Here is a 19,313-nt window from a genome sequence, read left to right on the forward strand (position 1 = left end):
GCAAGGCAGACAGGGTCCTCCTGCTTTCATGGAGAGGGTTAGCAAGGCCAGTTAGCAGGGAAATGTAGATGGACGAGATTCTTTGGAACCGCCGTGCTGTCAAAGGGCTGCTTTAGATGCAGGCGTGCAAGGAAGGCGTCTCTGAGAAGAGACTTCAGAGCGGAGGCCTGAAGGCTGAGGACTGATCAGCCGTCCAGAGAGCTGGGGAAGTGAGCTCAGGACAGAGGGACAGCAGGTGCACACTTGCAGAGGAGGAAAGGGGGCTTGGAGTCCTGGGGGAGTGGACAGGGCCGGAGGCTGCCGAAGCATGGGGATCGAGGGCGAGGGCCGTGTGGGGTTGGCCTGGCCGGATCCTGCCGAGCTGCTTCTGTTAGGTCACAGTATGGACTTTGGATCTTTTTTGCTGGGAGCGGTTGGGAAGTCCTCAGAGGGTAGGACATGTTTCAGACTTTTAATACCCCATATGGCCGAGCAGATGTGAATGTGCTGAATCTTGCCCTGCTTCTGCTGCCTCCCCTTTTCCTGCTGCCTCTTCTCCACCCACACCCCCCTCCCCGGATTGCTTCTATTCAGCCCCTGAGATCTGCACCCGCACTTGCTCTGTAGCTGTCTGGGCCGCTCCTTTTTGCAGCCCTGCCTGGTTCCTGCCACAGCCCTGAGGTGCCAGTGAGGTTCCACCCCGTCTGAAGCCCCTCTTCTCACTCCCCTGAGCTGATAGCGGATGGTTCTTGCACTGCTGAGGCTCAGTGCCCATTTCTGACCAGTTCTTGGCCTTTGCACCTGTGAGTCACGGCCCTCCCCTTCCACACGCATAGTTGCTTATCTTTCTTTGCTGTGCTTATCTCCTCCAAAGGACCAGCCTCTTGGACTTATTTGGGTTCTCCCTCCCTGAACCTACCCCATTTTAGTTTAAAGTCCCTCATCCGGTGAGCTATCCTGGCACAAACACATCCTCACTTTAAAAAAAGAAAAAAAAAGGCTGAAGTTTATTGAGCCCTTACTACATGCAAGACATGCATTTTCAATGAAATGTTAATTACTCATTTAACCATGACATCAACCCTGTGAGTTAGGTGCTGTCATCATCCCTATTTTACAGGTGAGGATACTGAGGGTCAGAGATCACACAGTAGATGGCAGAGCTGGCTTTGCACCCAGGGTATTTAGCTGTTCCTGCCTGGTGCCGTCCAGTGCGGTTCTTTGTGGTCCTGACGTTCTTATCCACACCATCTCCAAAGCCACTTTCCAGTGGTTGCTCACTTTCCTCTCTTCACTCCAAAGGTCTAACTTCATGGGGAAAATGAGCAGCAGAACCCCCTGTTCCCTGACCTGTGCCACCCTTGGGTCCAGGAGCTCTGCCTCTGTCCTCCGTAGCACTTAGGCCTATTGGGCACACCTGCCTCCAGTTCACAGACGTGAGCTAAGTCTCTTCTCAGGATTACAAATGCTGTCGTGTAAGTCTCTCCCTGCCACCCAGGAAGGGGGTGGGAAGCAAGAAAAATGAGAAGGGGCTGTAAGAAGACACTTGAGCTTAAAGACCTTTCTAAGAGGCAGAGCTGTCTGGAGATGGAACCAATTGCCACCTCTACCATTAGAAGGGAGACTCAGCATTAGGGGAGTGGCTAGACTGTGTATTTTTGGAGAAATTGAGAAGATGGGATTATGTACCTTGAATGGTGCTGGGTGGAGTAGAACTAAAATGGTAAGAGACAGTGTTTCTGGTTCCAGGGACGGTACTCTCCCCACAGCAGCGCACCTGCAGCCTTCCTAGATGGGGCCCATTGGCCCACTTGAGAAGTGAAAGTGGCAGTTGAGTCCTCTCAGCCTGGGTCACACCTGCCCAAGGAGAGCATTGCAGGTGTGAGACAAATACAGATATAAGACTGCCAATGCCTGCTGCGACCCACGGCTACGGGGCACATCCCGCCTTTCCCCAACCCTAGGGGAGCCTTGAGCCTTCCCCAGGGGTGGCTGGAGCTTCTGGAGCCGTGACTGTAATGATGGTAGGAGTGGCAATCGCAGTCTCGCTGCTGCAGGTCACCCTGGAGAGCCCTAGTGGCTTTTCATGACACAAGCACATGGCATCACATGCTGAAGATTCATGGATTAAGAACACTCGTGCCTGGAGGGCAAAGCCATGGAGATGGCAGAAACCACGCGTGGGCTACCAAGATTCCTCTGAGTGCGGTTGTGATGGTGGAATCGAGAGGGCTTGGCGGTCTTGGATACGTAATGTGGAACTCTCTGTAATTTTTCCTTTGTTCTGTATTTGAATTTTCAGTAGGAGAAGGAGGAGACTAAACAGGGGGAAGGACTCATGGCTTCTGATGCGAGTCACGTGCTGGAAGCTGCCCTGGAGCAGATGGACGGGATCATTGCAGGTACGGTCAGGGGTCCTGGCGACCCACAGCTCATCCTCCGCACTGAGAAACCGTTTCCTCTCATTGGACTTTTCTTTTGGGTGCAGAGAGAAGGCCCCTGTTGGATTTCTTTTATTTTACTGTGTGTGTCGTCTCTTTTTTAACAGTGCAAACTTGGACTCTTTGCTATCTGGTGTGAGTCTAGGGCTCTGTTGAGAGTACAGATGCGCCATCTATTAGCATGTGTTTAACTGTATCGCGGTTTGGATCCTGGCTGCAACAGGTGCAGTGAGATTGATTTTATTGTAAAGTTTTCAGAGCACATCATGGCTTATTACAGTCAAGCTGAAACTTGCAATCTCACTGACTTTGCCCCCAGCACTGGTGTCAGCTCCCTTTCCCGGCTGGTCTCCAGTATGTTTGAGAGTCAGGAAGCAGTTGTGTATTGATTCACCTAATCACCTGAAGAATGTTCTATATGTTTTTTATCCATTGTAACTGTTTGGCTTCACGTTTGCCTTAGCCAGTTAGGATTATCCTCTAGAAGAGATCCAGCAAAACTGGTTAATTGGAAAGGACTGCCAGTGGGCTGTCTGGGCTGATTAACTCCTTGATGGGGGCAACTGAAGCCCATATTGGTTAGAATAAGCCTGTCATTGTTGGAAACCTTTCCCCGCAGGCCCCAGGCCTTCTTTCTGTCCTTACCTGATACAGGTCACTGGCCTTATTTGTTGACTGGGCGTGTTTCTTTGGGACTTTGCTCCTCGTTGCATGGAGCTAGGGCTGCGGGAAGAAGGTTTGGGCTGAGTGTGGCTAGAGCCCAGGGCATGCACAGAGCACCAGGCATTGCCCCCTTGCCTTTCCTTCCGTCCTGCAGATACACCTGACGCACTGAGGGCTCTGGGTGTTTGCACCTGGGACAGAGGACGTGTTCTAGCTGTCATCTGTCAGGCTCTTAATTTCTCAGTGGACAGAAGGGTCCTTGGGAGGCCGTGACTAACATCCCACTTTTCAGAGGCTCCAGAGATTGGGATATCCTGCTCTAGATCAGGGTCCCTGAAGCCCTACTGAGAGGAAATAGCCAAGAGCATGGGTTTCCTAGCAGTCCTTTCAGAGAGTCGCATCTGGAAGCTTCCGGGGCCTCCTGTGCATTGAGATCAGAGCCACAGGGTCAGACTCTCAGACCATCTCAGGCTGTCAGCGCTGCTGAGCCCCCAGCCAAGGGGCAAGGAAGAGACTCTGAGAGCCCCTGGAGTGAGCAGAGCTCTTGGATGGCTAGGACGGATAAATGGGACACCACCTAAAGAAGGCAGCCTTGTGTGAGGTCAATTCCTCCTCCTGCCTCCTAATTTCCCCACACAGGCATTCCTGAAATGACAAAGTCTCTGGCAAAATCCCCTCTGTCTGTGGGAGAGGACTACATGTCTGGATCCTTGGGGCCTTGCCTTGGTTGGGGCTCTGCAGTGGGTGTGGAGGGCGGGCCCTGGTGTGGGTCGTGTGGAACCCGGGACACCCATCCTTCTTCCCTTCCAGTACTACATGCTCCCTCCTTCTCCCATTTCCTTAGGCCTCCACCCTGGCAGGCTTCTTCTGGAAGGGTTCCCCAGACTTCTCTGGAACAGACATGAGAGTTTTGCAGAGGGGTGGTCTAAGATGTTCCAAGGCATTCTTTGTGGGTTAGTCGGGGGAGCATCTGTAGCCAGACTGCTTGGTTCAAATCCTAGCTCTGCATCAAGTTACCTGCATGAACCATGCCTCCGTCTCCTCATATTAAAATAGGAATAACAATAGAACCCACCTAAGAAGCTTGCTGTGCTTATACGTGTAAGGTGCTTAAAACAAAGCTTGGCATATAGTAAGCACTATAAAATATTAGCTCTTGATAAATTAATGAGGGACAAAAAATCTTTACCATGCTGAGTCTTCTCTGGGGATACAGTGGAGTTCTCATTTATTCAGGCCCTTATTTCACCCATTTGTGTTTTGTAGTTTTCATTGTCTAACTAAGGCTTGTGCATGCCTCCTAGACTTGCCTGGGGTCTTCAAGATTAATGCATGGTCTCTGAGTAGTCTCTGCTCTGCTCTTGCCCCCTTGTAGCCTGTCTTCCACAGAACAGCAGAATAATCAAATCACATCACTCTCCCCACAACTCTTCAGTGGCTTCCCATCTCAGGATAAAAATCTGAAGTCCCCGTCATAACGAGCAACACTGTATATGATTTGGCCTTTGGCTGCCTTTGTGGCTGAACCTCCTACACCTTCCATCTGGCTTGTCTCACTTCAGCACTGACTGTCTCAGGGCCTTTGTGCTGCTGTCCCCTCTGCTGGAATGTTCTCCTCCAAGTCCACTCAGGTCAGATCTGTACTGAAATATCACCATGTCTGAGGCCTTCCCTGACACTCTCTAATATGGCATCTCCACATCAGCCCCGTCCTTTTATCCTTTTTTTAATTTCTTTATAGCACATATCACCATCTGACCCATTACGTTCATATTCGTCTCTTTTTTTATTATCTGCCTCCTGCATCAGAATGTAAGCTCTATGATGACAGAGGCTTCGTTGCTGCATCTTCAGTGCAACACAGAATAGGGGTTTAATAGGTATTTGTCACGTGTATCTTATTTACTTTTGTGAATAAGCTCCCCTTTTCGTTGATTAGGAGGCAGTTATTGCTTTCTGTGCCTATACTTTATCTGGCTGCATGCTGAACTTCGTTGATTATTTTCTCTACTTGTACCTTTGTTTGGCTGATTCTTTTGGAATAATAAATCACTAATTTTCCTGAAGAGTCGGTGGTTGGTACCTCCTGTGAGCCATCCCTTATGTAGTAATTGGCTCACACAGACGTTTGACAGGAGCTGTTTGACAGATAATTCAACACTGAGGTTATTAGCGAGTGTCTGGAGGGCATATGTTCTATGCCATTTGCAATGAAAAGAATGATAATTATTGAATGCTTTTGTGTGGAATACTTTTCCTCAAGATTATTAAAACCATCCTCATTTTCAAGTTGGCTGGGCCAAATTGGGCCAAAGAGCTTAGGGATTTTTGTGATTAATTAATGTAGACTGCAGAGTTAGATAGACTGTGGGGATTTGAATCCCAGCTCAGCCACTTACTACTAGCTGTGGAATCTTTGGGCGAATCGCTTAATCCCTCTGAGCCTCAGTTTCCTCATATATAAAACAGTGGCAACAACAGTACCCATCTCATATTATTGGGAGGATTAAATTAAGGCAAAGAAGGCACTTAGAACAATGCCTGGCACTTAGCAAGTGCTCAACTGGTCTAGGTTACTCTTGGTTTTGTTGTTAATAGTACTGACATTATTTTTGCCGCCCAAGCTGTAGTGCTGGTAAATGACAGAACTAAGATTTGAGTCCAGGGCCATCTGAACCTCTTCTGGGCTCCATTCATTCCCGGGTTGGTTTTATGGCGAAGTGTAGCCAAGCCCTGGGGTTCTGTGGGGCCATCTACAGGAGAAGAGAGTTAACTGGGAGGAGGGTCCAGTCCTGTTCTTGCCCATCCCCACACCCACCCCCGCCCCCGCCCCGTCTCTTGGCCACAATGGCTTACTCTCTTCTCTTACACATTCGACTTCAAAGTGAGGGCTCCTTTGCTTAAGGGTGGAGCAGCTGAAAGAAAGTTTGAAGATTGTGGCACCAAATCATGATACACAGATCCTGCAGAAGTGACGTTTTTGTGTTAACATTAAAATCGTCCTTTTTAAATTTCTGTTCTCTCATTCATTTGAAGGCGAAGGATGTCAAGTAGCACTACCAACACTTTCAACACTCAGTTGCTTTTGCATCTGTTAAAGTACTCAAACAAGTGCCCAAGGACTGTATTCTCTCACTTTATGGAAACACAATTACACTTATTTCAGTGGAAGAAATTTTTATGGGCTTCCTGCATGCCCGAAATAGCAAGCACTTATGCAGAAACAACAGGGATTCCTACTAAAATAGACACAATTCCTTGAATAATGATTATTAATAATCATAACATAACACTATATAACAAGGACTTTCCCTTTATTAATTACTCTATAGTATGATAGGCTACTCTTCACTTTCCAAAACTCTTTCCAAAAGAGTTTCCAAAAGAGTATACTCAGGGCATGTGATACCGCTGTTGATGTAATTAAGCCTTTAATGCAAAACAGGTGCCCCCTTCCTCCAATGAATGTAAACAGTGCAAATAGTGCAAGAGGTTATCACTCGTAGAAGCAACCAGGCCAAGAACACTTGGAGGACATCCTGATACACAAGTGCCAAGTACACCCCTGCAGGGCCACACATGGTGACCCTCATCATCTCAAGGCATTCATCCGCTCTGGAGGTGTGAGAAAAGGAAATGCCTTCTAAGCAGAAGTAGGAAATGAAGCAGAAATGTGAAGTGAAACTCCTTGCTAAGATGGATTCTTGAAACCTGAATAGGTGTATCCTGGGTGTGATTGTACTTAACTAGAACCCAAGAATTTTACAGCAGAAAGTTGGGAAGAGGTGACTGTTAAAAAACCCAGGACTCTTGTCAAAACGGTTTGTTTCTAATACAAAAGACCATTGTTTTAAGTTCCAGTATGATGTTAACCTTTGATCTGGTCTTCTTCCTGATTAGTCCCTGTGATTCAGCCTACAAATAACACCATAATTGAATTACACCGTTGATGATCGAAATTCGACACTATACTGCTTAATTATATCCCTCTGGATAACCCAGAGCAACTGCCACATACGCTAATTTTGCATAGGGCTTCATCTGTGGGCTAATGGGGTCAGCGGCTGCGTCTGAAATAGGACCAGAGAACCCCTGGTCAGGACCCAGGGGACCGCTTACTCCTCTTTGCTGGGGCAGGAGGTTACTTGTGCGGTACGAGCTATACGCATTGAGGAGGAATAGTTAGAAGGAATGTGTTTTATAACAGTTAAACAAAGAGGTTGCTCTGTCCTGGCCTTTCTGCCAACTCTGATTAGTGTCTGCTTTTTTTTTTTTTTTTAAAGACTGTGTGAGGGCAGAGAAAGTTCTGATCAAGACTGTGATTATTCACTTTGGCCCGTGAATGATTTCAGCTGTGGTGTTAAAGGCTGATGACTGAGTCCAAGCTCTGAACATTCAGTTGGTCTTGTTGTACCCTCTCCGAGGCCGGTCAGCATAGAGTGGTCGTCGGTAACAAAGCCACCTGCTTCCCAGTCAGGACTCAGGTTGAGGGTCCTCTGCTATGAAACTGACCTGAGGAGAGTCAGGGTGGAATTTTAGAGGTGTCGAGTGGGCTGAGATGTCAGAGACTGCCCTTTGTGTGAAGAGGTTGGAACGGCCCACAGTGGGGCTGCGAGCCCTATTCAACAGCCATCATTCTGTTTTCTTCCCTTGCTGGTAGAGCCCACCTCACTCCTTTATGGCTCTGTAGCCTCATTTTCTAATAATCTCTGACAGAGTGTGAGTAAAGTTGGAATTATCATTTGTTCCTTAAATACTTGCTTATAGTTGTAATTTATGGGAACTGACCTGCAAAACCATCTGGACCTTGTGTTTTCTCATTGGAAGACTGTCTTTTTGTAATAGTTAGGGACAGCCAGGTTTTAATTTTTTCTCTATTGAGTTTTGGCACATTATATTTTTCTAGCTATTTGTGTATTTTACCAATGTTTTCCATTTTGTTAGCATATGGTTGCTTATTGTATTTTATCTTTTTAAGATGTGCTGCTTGTTATATCTGTTTTTTAATCCTAGTATTGCTTATTTGTGCCTTCTCTTTATTTTTTCCTCAATCTTGCCAGAGACTTTTTTTTTAACTACTTTTTTCAAAGAATTGACTTGTTTTTGCTGATCAGTCACCATAGTAGGTGTGTATATTATTTATTCTGTAAATAGTTAAATGTGTGTATGTATCAGCCCAGGTTCTTCAGAGAAACAGAACCAATAGGGTGTGTGTGTGTGTGTGTGTATAGAGAGAGACACATAGACAGAGCAAGAGATAGATAGAAAGAGAGAGAGAGAGAGATTTATTTTAAGGAATTGGCTCACATGAATGTGGGAGCTGGCAAGTACGAAAATCTGCAGGATAAGCCAGCAGCCTGGAGTGCCAGCAAAGAGCCAGTGTTGCAGTTCAAATCCGAAAGCCATCTGCTGGAAGATCCCCACTTCTTCTAGAGCAGGGATCCCCAACCCCCGGAAACCCCTGTTAGGAAGCAGGCCGCAAAGCAGGAGGTAAGCAGCGAGCGAGCAAAGCTCCCATCTGCCGCTCCCCAGGGCTCGCATTACCGCCTGAACACCCGCCCCACTCCTGCCACCACTGGTCTGTAGAAAAATTGTCTTCCACAAAGTCGACCCCTGATGCCACAAAGGTTGGGGACCACTGTTCTAGAGAGGTCAGTCTTTTTCTATTAAGATCTTCCACTGATTGGGTGAGGCCCACCCACACTGTGGAGGGCAGTCTGCTTTGGTCAAACTGTACTGATTTAAATGTTAATCTCATCAAAAAAATACCTTCACAGAAACATGTAGAATAATGTTTGACTAAATATCTGAGTACCACGGCCTAGCCAAGTTGACACATACAATTAACCATCACAGTATATATAGATATATAGGCATTATGTATCTATGCTTAATATATATACATATTTAACTTCTTTGAATATCTGTTCCTTATCGTTTATCATTTTCTGCTCTACTTACTTGAATGTATCTGTTCAACTTAACAAATCAACCAATAATATATAAAAATATGTATTTAAAATTGATTGCTAACTTAATTGTGTTGTGGTTAAAGTGGTTTCTGATACTTACTCTTTGGAATTTATTGATACTTGCTTTGTAGCCTTGACAAGAACATTGCCAGTTTTCATTAATGTTCTATGTGTGCTTGCAAGGTGTGTGCATTTTCCAGTTATTATGTGCCATGTTCTATAATTGTCCATTACATCCAACTTATTTGAATCTTCTCTACCAATACTGTTGTTGTTGTTTTTTTTTTTTTGGTCTGCTTGATCTTACCAGTTTCTGAGAAATACATATTAAAATTACTCTACTAGTTGGTGTATTTTGTCCCCTATACTTGTGGATATTTTGCCTTCTATTTTGAAGGTGTTTTAAAATTTTTTATTTATTTATTTTCAAAAATTGAAGTATAGTTGATTTACAATGTTGTGTTAGTTTCTGGTGTACAGCAAAGTGATTCAGATATATATATATATATATTCTTTTCCATTATAGGTTATTACAAGATATTGAATATAGTTCCCTGTGCTATACAGTAGGTCCTTGTTGTTTATCTATTTTATATATAGTGGTGTGTATCTGTTAATCCCAAACTCCTAATTTATCCCTCCCCACAGCTTTCCCCTTTGGTAACCATAAATTTGTTTTCGATGTCTGAGTCTGTTTCTGTTTTGTAAATAAGTTTATTTGTATCATTATTTTAGATTCCACATATAAGTGATATCATATGGTATTTGTCTTTCTCTTTCCGACTTGCTTCACTTAGTATGATAATCTCCAGGTCCATCCATGTTGCTGCAAATGGCATTACTTCATTCTTTTTAATGGCTGAGTAATATTCCATTGTGTGTGTATGTATATATATATCATATCTTCTTTATCCATTCATCTATTGATGGATACTTAGGTTGCTTCCATGTCTTGGTTATTGTAAACAGTGCTGCTGTGAACATTGGGGTGCCTGTATCTTTTTGAGTTACAGTTTTCATCTTTTCCAGATATATGCCCAGTTGTGGGATTGCTCGATCATACGGTAACTCTATTTTTAGTTTCTTAGGGAACCTCCATACTGCTCTCCATAGTGGCTGCACCAATTTACATTCCCACCAACAGTGTAGGAGGGTTCTCTTTTCTCCATACCCTCTCCAGCATTTATTATTTGTAGGCTTTTTGGTGATGGCCATTCTGACTGTTGTGAGATGATACCTCATGTAATTTTGATTTGCATTTCTCTAATAATTAGTGGTGATACTGAGCATCTTTTCATGTGCCTGTTTGCCATCTGTATGTCTTCCTTGGAGAAATGTCTAGGTCTTTCGCCTTTTTTTAATTGGGTTGTTTGTTTTTTTGTTATTGAGTTGTGTGAGCTGTTTGTATATTTTGGAAATTAATCCATTGTCGGTAGCATCTTTTGCAAATATTTTCTCCCATTCCGTAGGTTGTCTTTTCATTTTGTTTATGGTTTCCTTTGCTGTGTGAAAAGCTTATAAGTTTGATTAGGTCCCATTTGTCTATCAACTATTTTATTTTTTGATTTCTACTTGTCCCACTCTTTCTGCACTTCCCTTACCCCTTTTTAATGTTTGAAAACATCAAATTGTTTATGTGTGTTCTTATTCCAGAATCAAGGCCAAGTTTCCTTCTGTGGGGTGATTTTTTTCTAGTTGGTAGACTGAGGATATTGCCCTTTTGCATCCTGGCTTTATGCAGAGGCCTTCCATCTGACCTCTCCCTTTGCTCAGGCCCTAAGCTTTGTCTCCTGTCCTCAGGTGGCCCATTCAAGCTGAGGTGTTAAGCCACCTGGGAACTGGCCTGCAGGGCAAACACCAGCTAACATGCTCTCTTTCTCCTGAGCTACTGAGCTCTGAAAATTTCCTTCAGTTCAGTTGCTTTAAAAAGTGTATGTATGTGTGTTTTTTAATTTTGGGTGTCCTTTGGGATTTTTCTGAGTACAACTAGTCTGTTACCACCTGCCCTGTTGCAGCTATAATGCAGTTACCTTCCTTGGCTCATGGCCCCTTCCTCCATCTTCAAAGCCAGCAATGTCAGGGCAGGTCCTCATGTCATATCTCTCTGACCCATTCTTCTGCCTCCCTTTTATGATTTAAGAGCTCATTTGATTAAAACTCCAGGTTAATATCTCCATCTCATGATTCTTAATCACATCTGTAAAGTCCCTTTTGCCATATTAGGTAACAAACACATTCATAGTTTCCAGGGATTAGGATGTGGACATCTTTGGGAGGGTCATTATTCTGTCTACCACAAAGATCAATAAATAACATCCCTTACAACATTGTAAATCAACTATACTTCAATAAAATATTTAAAAAGAATAACAGCCCATTATTCCCCTCCTAGTTTGGTTCCAGTCAAGGAACAGACAAAGGAGTCAGACAGAAAGAGGTCAAAATATCAGCTTTGTCATTAGTTTTACTGATTAGGAAAGTTAGCTTGACCTGAAACCACAGTCAGGAAGGACCTCGAATCCACTCATCCTACACACATACCCCAAATTGAACTCAATCCCAGGCTACAGACTTCCACCTTCTGGGGCAGAGCTTGTCTCAGAAAAAGCTTCCTCAGAAGCTAATGCTTGCATACGGGGACGGGCAGCTCCAGAGAGAATTCCATCTTTTAGTTCTGTCATCAGAAGAGGCCTTCCCCCATTGAGGAAAAATTGAGTGAGGGGAGGCAGGTAGAAACCACTCTCCCCTCCCACAGAAATATGGAGACTGGAATAGTACCCATGATAGCGATTCTTGATTTTTGTCAAGACTTTGTGTATGGCCTAGTCTATAGTCAGTTTTGAAAAAATGCTTTATATGTGCTTGAATACAATGCGCCATCTCTAGTTGTTTGGGGTATAGTTCTTTATGTGCCTTTTGCTGTTTTGATAATCACCACTTTATTTTTTAATTTTCTTTTTGGGTCTGCTTGACCTGTCATTTCCCAAAGGAGAGGGTCTTTTTTATACACTGTGGGATTTGGTTTTGTAAATTTGTGTTTAGGATTTGATATGCAAGTTCATCAGTGAGAAGACTTGTAATTTGCCTTTGTAGTACTCAGAACTTCTAAAGTGTTCATTTCCAGGGGCACCTTTCACACTCTGGTCTACAATTTGTACTGGCAGGCTCTCCTTATCGAGACAGCTGGGAGCAGTCCCTCCTTTTCTCTACTGAACACCAGTTAGATTAGAATTATTCACTTCCTGAACGTTGGCTAGAGCTAACTTGTAAAAGCATTTGGCCTGGTATTTTCTCTGTGGAAAAATATTAAATTATGGCTCAATTATTTATAGGTCTATTCAGATGATTTTTTATTTGATTTTTATCATTTTATCTGGTGACTGTGTGTGTGTGTGACTGGTTTTAATATTTTGATCAAAAATACCTACTCCAATGCATGAAGTCCTGAGTTTTATTTTTTGAACACGTTAAATTTCACTCATTCAGTGTCATAATTTTTTGTATGTCTCTCTTAATAACATCAAAGAACTGGATTTCTTTTTTTCCATTATTCATATTTTTGCGTTTAAATAGGTGTTTAGTGCAAAATGGATGACTAATAAGAAAAATAAATAAATAAAAAATAAACATAAATAAGTAAGTAAATAAATAGGTGTTTAGTGCATTTATAATTATTATCGTTACTAGTATATAGGTATGCGTGTACTTATTTCTCTGTTTTATGCTGTTGTTTCTTTTTAACTTTTTTTTACTTGTTTTTGGTTTTGCCTTGCTGGCTTCTGTTATATTGATCAAGTTGTTTTTAAATCTCTTCTAGGAAGTTAAACATCTGTTTCTACATTTTTAATGCTCATCCTTGCATTTTTTTAATGCTCAAAAAAATGCACATTTTTAACATGCATCCTTTACACAAAGGCTAAAGATAAGTATCTTTATAGAATAATAATTCTGTCTTCCTCTTCAGTAATACATGACTCTTAGAATGCTTTAATTCCCATCACTGCCCCATCTTCCACATTATTTTAGTTGTGTGTTCTGGTGTCATCTTGATTTATAGACCCCAAAATATTGTGCTATTTATTTATTTATTATTCATTGAACATTTATTTTTATCAGATATCATAATGCATTATTTTACCTAATCCTTGTGAAACATGTGAAAGATGAACAGTATTGCCACTCCCCCTTTTTTTAATAAATTTATTTATTTATCTATTTGTTTGTTTATTTTTGCCTGCATTGGGTCTTTGTTGCTGCGTGCCAGCTTTCTCTAGTTGTGGCCAGCAGGGGCTACCCTTCATTGTGGTGCATGGGCTTCGGGCTTCTCATTGCAGTGGCTTCTCTTGTTGCGGAGCACAGGCTCTAGGCGTGTGGGCTTCAGTAGTTGTGGCTCACGGGCTCTAAAGCACAGGCTCAGTAGTTGTGGTGCACAGGCTTAGCTGCTCCGCGGCATGTGGGATCTTCCCGGACCAGGGATTGAACCAGTGTCCCCTGCACTGGCAGGCGGATTCTTAACCACTGCGCCACCAGGGAAGCCCTGCCACCCCCTTTTTACAGACAGGAAATTGAGGCATAGAGAGCTTAACTAGAAAGCATAATTGGGAAAAAACACAAGATCCATCAGATCTCAAAATCTAAGTTCTTTCATCATCCGATATTACATAAACTAGTCTTAGCTCTCAAAGGAAGGTGTTGAAACAAAGACCTTAGGTCTAAGTAGTTGTTAGAGAATGTACAGGACATACGGTCCAATGGTCTCCATTCTGGGTCTTCAGTGGAGGTGTCTGATGGTGCCCAGGAGGCTGCAGATCTGTGTCTTGAAGGTGAAGCTGCAGCTCCTCTGGGATTCAAAGGCTCTGCCTGGGTAACAACTTGCTATAAATATTCTTGTCTCATGCATTTTGTCATACTGTGTACCCCTGAAGAGCTTCAAGAAGAAATAGAAAATAGTCCTGGAGGCCAGAAAGTCCGAGATCAAGGTGCCAACAGGGTTGATTTCTGGTGCGACCTCTCTTCCCAGCTTGTGGGCTATCTTCTTCTCACTGTGTTCTCACATGGCCTTTCTTCTGCTGGTTTTGGAAGAGTCTTGCAGAGAGGCAGGAGGTGGCTGCAACTGACCCTGGGGAAACAGACCCTGGCTTCAGCCACTCTTGGGCACTCCCCCCGCCCCCCCGTATGTGTTTTTCATCCCACTCCTTTTTGGTTGGTGCAGTTTTTCCTGCTTCATGAAGTAGATCCTTTAAAATCCCTTCAGGAATAACCTGCCAGTAATAAATTGCACGAGTCGTTATGTGAAAAATGTCCTTATTTTAGTCTTAATCTTGAGTGGTAGTTTATCTTGTACAGGTTATAGGTTGGTAGCTACTGGTAGATATTATTTTGTGGTCATCGGGACTTACTGCTGATGAGAAGTCTGTTGACAGTCTGTCTTTTATCTCTGGTTGCTTTTAAATTTCCTCTATCCTTGGTGTTCTTCAGTTTCACTGCGTTGTTTCTAGGATGGGTTTGTTTTGATGTGTCATTTTGGGGACTCAGTGTGTGTCTTTTAAACTGAGAAGACTCAAGATTTTATTTGTGACAAATCCATAGCCATTTTCTCTTTGTTGCTTCTGCTTCACTCTATATACTTCCTTCCACTTCCCATTCCAGTAATTTTCTTATCTGTTATTTAACCTGTGCACTTAATTTCTCACTTGAATAATTTCATTCTTCGTTTTGGTTTCCACGTGGTTCTTTTTCAAATTGTCCTGTTCTTTTCTCGCTCCTTCTTATTCTTTCATTAAAGTTTCTATTTCTCTCATTTTTTTCCTTCAATTATGTAAAACATATCATATATGTCCAAATAGATTCCCAAATAGACAAGTACTCATAATATTAATTTATTGATTAAGTTACTTGTATATTTATAAGCATTACGTAAAATAATTATGGATTTCTTATCTCACTGGCACATTTTTAATAATAATTTTATTCAAGCGTTTTACATTTATCTCCAACATACTGTGTTTATCATTATGAGAGCTGCTTGTTGAATAATTTTAGCATCCCAGAACAGTTGAAGAGCATGTGAGGATGTTGATAAAATGTAGAGGTGGGGCCCGAGAGTCTGCATTTCCACCAAGCTCCCAGGTAATGCTAGTGCAGCTGACATGCACAGCACTTTTGATGTGCAGAGTTCTAGAGCAGCGGTCCCCAACCTTTTTGGCACCAGGGACCCGTTCCGTGGAAGACAGTTTTTCCACAGACCCGGGGCGTGGGGGTGGGGGTGGGCAGGTTCAGGCGGTAATGCGAGTGATGGGGAGCGATGGGGAGCGATGGGGAGCGATGGCGAGCGGCAGAAGAAGCTTCGCTCGCTCGCCCGCCGCTCACCTCCTGCTGTGCAGCGGTTCCCAACAGGCCGTGGACCGGTACTGGTCTGCGGCCTGGGGGTTCGGGACCCCCATTTTCGGGCCCATCATCTTCACTTTTCAGTTGTTGTAAATACGGCACTTTAAAAATTCACATATGATGCTCTCAACAGATATTTCATCTTATGCCAGAGAACCCCCATCTGCATGATAAAGGATCTTTTTTTTTTAAACACCCACAAATAAAATATTTTATTTATTTTTCAACAAATGGTGTTGGAACAATTGAATAGCCATAGTTAAAAAAAAAAAGAAAAAAGAACCTTGACCTAATCCTCATACTTTGTACAAAATTAACTCTGGATCAATCATAAATCAAAATGCAAAATATGAAGCTACAAAACATTTGGAATAAAGCATAGGAGAAAGTCTCTGTGACCTTGAGTAATACAAACAAGTGTATATTAGAGGTAAACAATAACGAATTTATTAGTTTGGATGTGCAGGGTAAGGTAATAAAATCCTGTTGTGCTTGCCAAGGAAGAAGGGAAAGCTTCACAGTGGGTAGTGGTCGGTGGAGGAGAAGCAAGTGGAGGGTCCCTTTGGAAGGGACATTTTTTTTTTTTCTTGTGCCATTTTTCATCAAGTGTTTATTAGCCTTTGGGGGGCTCATGATAATATTAATTCAAATTTCATTGCATAATAAAGCGACAGGGACATCCTGCTCTCAGCATGACAGCCAAGGGAGCTCTGCAGATCCACTCAAATGTGAAGCTGGAGAAAATGAGTTTTTAAAAAATGCAAATAGCCATTCTCTGGAAATGATCCCGAGCCATTTCACTGAAGAAACATTTATTCCATAGAATCTACCAGAACTTGGTAAGAACTATGGGCGTCTGTGGTCTTTGAACCAAGGTGTGTGCCCTCCCTCCCCGCTCTGGCTCAGCAGGGCAGAAGCCCACCCCAGGCTGGGGGAGCCACGCACACAGGGACCCCCGCTCCTGGCATCCAGCTGCTCGGCTGCCTTCCCGGGAGGGCAGCATGTCAGCGTTTCTCATCCTGCCCCCCAGAGATCTGTGTTTGGGGCTAAACCCTGAGTGAGTGTGGCTGAGAGGTGGGGGGTCCCTTCTCTGGCTCAGACCCCCTCGTGGGACCAGACTGCACATTGGGCTCAGAGCACTGAGGATGCTGGTTCCCTGTTACCCTTGCTCTGGCTTGGGGCAGGTGGAGTGGTCCATGCAGTGAAAGATCATTTTTTAGAAGTTTATCTTACATGTATATATTTCTGAATTGTTCAACATATATACTTTGTGTAAGTGAAGACAGGCTAAGTTATGCTGCAGTAACAAACAGTCCCAAAATGTCAGCAGCTTGAAGCAGCTCATACAGGTTCCCCCTGGGTCTGCTTAGGGCTCTGGTCCACGTCATCGTCCCTTTGGGACACGGGCTGATTCACTCCCCACCGTTGCCAGAGACCAGAGCAAGTGAAAGAGATATGAGGAATTGTGCTCTGGTTCCTAAAGACTTTCTCGCAGAAATGACACACATCACTTTTCATGTTTATTGCCCAGAGGAAGTCATGTGGCTGTGAGTAACTTCAAGGGGCAGAAGTGTTATCCTACTATGAGCTTAAGTAGAGTAGAACCAAAACGTTTCTGAATAACCCTAATTACTACTACACACATACTTAGTTGCTTTTGAAAGCAATCATGAAAAGGCTTTCAGTGAAATCCTATATTTGCATTTTATGTTGTCTTACCTTCCCCTAACAATGACTGAATCCGTATTAAATTTTGGTTTTGGGTGCTTAAAATAAAAATTCTCAGGTTGTCCTCTCTGAACATCAGAATTTGACATTGATCAACGTTGATTTGCTAGTCAATGATTTCCACTTAGGCTGCACATTGGAATCACCTGGGGAGCTTTTTGTTATCCCAGGTCAGCCTCAGACCAATCAAATTAGAACCTCTGGAGGTTGGGATCCTGGCATCTGTAGTTTGTAAAACTCCCAAAGTGATTTCAGTCTGTATGTAAAATTGAAGTCCCTTGTGCTAATCTATCTTTCCTAAAGAGTGCTTTGTTGTTCAAGATGAAGTAATTGAGAGATTGCCCCCAAAGAGAAACTTTATTCGGGCTTTGAACATGAGGTGAGCTGCTATTTTCTGAGACGTAATTTAAGGGTCAACACCTTGCCTTATGTTATTGTCTCTTTTGTATTGTTTTGTTAAACCCAGGTATCAAGGCATGCATTTTCTTATTTGTTGCACCTGATAGTCCTATTTTGATGTATTTTCCTCTGTGATTGTAGTTTTTCCATAGGAACTGATCATCTGTAGGGAATGTGTGTGGAGTATGGAACTGAGTCTTCTGGGTGATTGTTTTTTTGTTGTTATTTCGGTCGCGCCATGAGGCTTGTGGGATCTTAGTTCCCCGACCTGGCATCGAACCCAGGTCACAGCAGTGAAAGCTCTGAGTCCTAACCACTGGACCGCCAGGGAATTCCCTGGGTGATTGTTGCCTTTGCTAATGCTGGGCCATAGGAGTTTCACCATTCTGGACCATTTTCTGAGCCTGTGTGTTGATGAAATTGCAAAGAAATAGAAATTAAAGTCTTTTACGTGTGTATACATATGGAAAAATAGACACAGATACACATGTACTCATACACATTTACACACATACGCAATGTTTGAATAGTAAGGAAGAATCCCAAGGTTTTAGGGCAGGGAGGGGCCCAGAGAATGGAAGGAACTTGTCCAAGGCCACAGAGTGATATAAAGTGAATGAAAATCTCAGTCTTCCCACCTACTCCTGGCCTGACTTATCCTACATTTATAAATGTGTGTGTGTGTGTTGAAGTGTGTCCCGGATGGAGAGGGATTACTTAGCATTTGTTTGGAGATTGGGAGGTCTTGCCCTGCTTCTGTTCATTTTCTTTCCTGAAGTTGTTGTCTGTGGCCTCTCCTAGTCAACTCTAAATTGTATTTGCGGGAGCCAGAAAGTGCTGAGCACACATCAGAGTGTGGGTAACAGGGCTGTTTCCTAGCTCCCCAGAGCCATGGACTTGTTTGTGGATTGTGATCCACGATTCCCTCTATCCTGCCCTTTCAGAAAGCAAACCGGCAATCAAATAGTAATTGTTTCCTTCTGTGTGCATTTCTCATTCCAAAGACTGCCATGGCAAGTAGGAAGCTGGCTTTTAAAAGAGTAGAGGAACCTGGAATTAGACGTCAGGCCTGCAGTGTAACCGTGAATGTGGTAGCCCTACAGCCCACATTTTCCAGCAAGAGTCCTGATTTCAAATATTTTATTCTGTTGGTTTTATAAACAATCCAAATGCCCTAGAAATTCCACTATGAACCATATTTTCTAAAGTGTTTCTTACTGATGAAAGAAGCACAGGAATCCTTTGTTAGACTCTGTTGCCCCAGTTTTGGTTTGAAAAATATATCACTGTACATATTATGCAAAGAAAACTTTTTTTTTTTTTAATGGTGGGGTTTAGAAAGGCAAAAACAGTCCTATTGGGGACATACCAATTTAGAAAAAGATGACCCAGTATCCCAGATCTCTGGGGAAATCCAGGTACTCTTCCTCTTAGCTATTCATCCAAGCATATGTACAGACATTCAGACCAATTCCCCCTCACCATCTGCTGGTCAGGGGGCATGATAACTATGTTAGCTAACTATGACAGGGGCTCTGCTCTCAGAGACTTCACAGCCTATAAAGGGAGATGAGATATGGATACACACAGCAATAAATACAAGTCAAAAGAGTGAGTGTGTCAGAGGGTATAGAATCTCCCAGCTGGGAAGATCTAGAAAGATTTCGATTCGCTCCACCTCACCAGACCCCACACAGCATCCCTTCCTCTGCATCCTGTTGGTCAGAGCAAGTCACTAGACCAG

General features: G+C 43.3%; 1 protein-coding gene across 21 annotated transcripts in view; it reads left to right on the top strand.

Moving 5' to 3' along the window:
- The window catches only part of PPFIBP2 (PPFIA binding protein 2), a 151,545-nt gene that overhangs the window by 31,568 nt on the left and 100,664 nt on the right, over nt 1-19,313 (top strand). For 17 of the 21 annotated variants that reach the window (XR_005020882.1, XR_005020883.1, XR_005020884.1 and 14 more), the window contains exon 2: nt 2,285-2,381. Coding sequence is in view for 14 of the 21 variants with exons in the window: in XM_036860136.1 (XP_036716031.1) it covers nt 2,285-2,381 (97 nt within the window). In the remaining 7 variants the exon portion in view is untranslated. Of the gene's footprint in view, nt 1-2,281; nt 2,382-19,313 lie in introns of all 21 variants that reach the window. The other 4 variants (XM_036860151.1, XM_036860142.1, XM_036860146.1 and 1 more) reach the window with 1 other exon arrangement.

The sequence above is a fragment of the Balaenoptera musculus genome, chromosome 8 (assembly GCF_009873245.2).
Source record: "Balaenoptera musculus isolate JJ_BM4_2016_0621 chromosome 8, mBalMus1.pri.v3, whole genome shotgun sequence".
NCBI classification, from domain to species: Eukaryota; Metazoa; Chordata; class Mammalia; order Artiodactyla; family Balaenopteridae; genus Balaenoptera; species Balaenoptera musculus.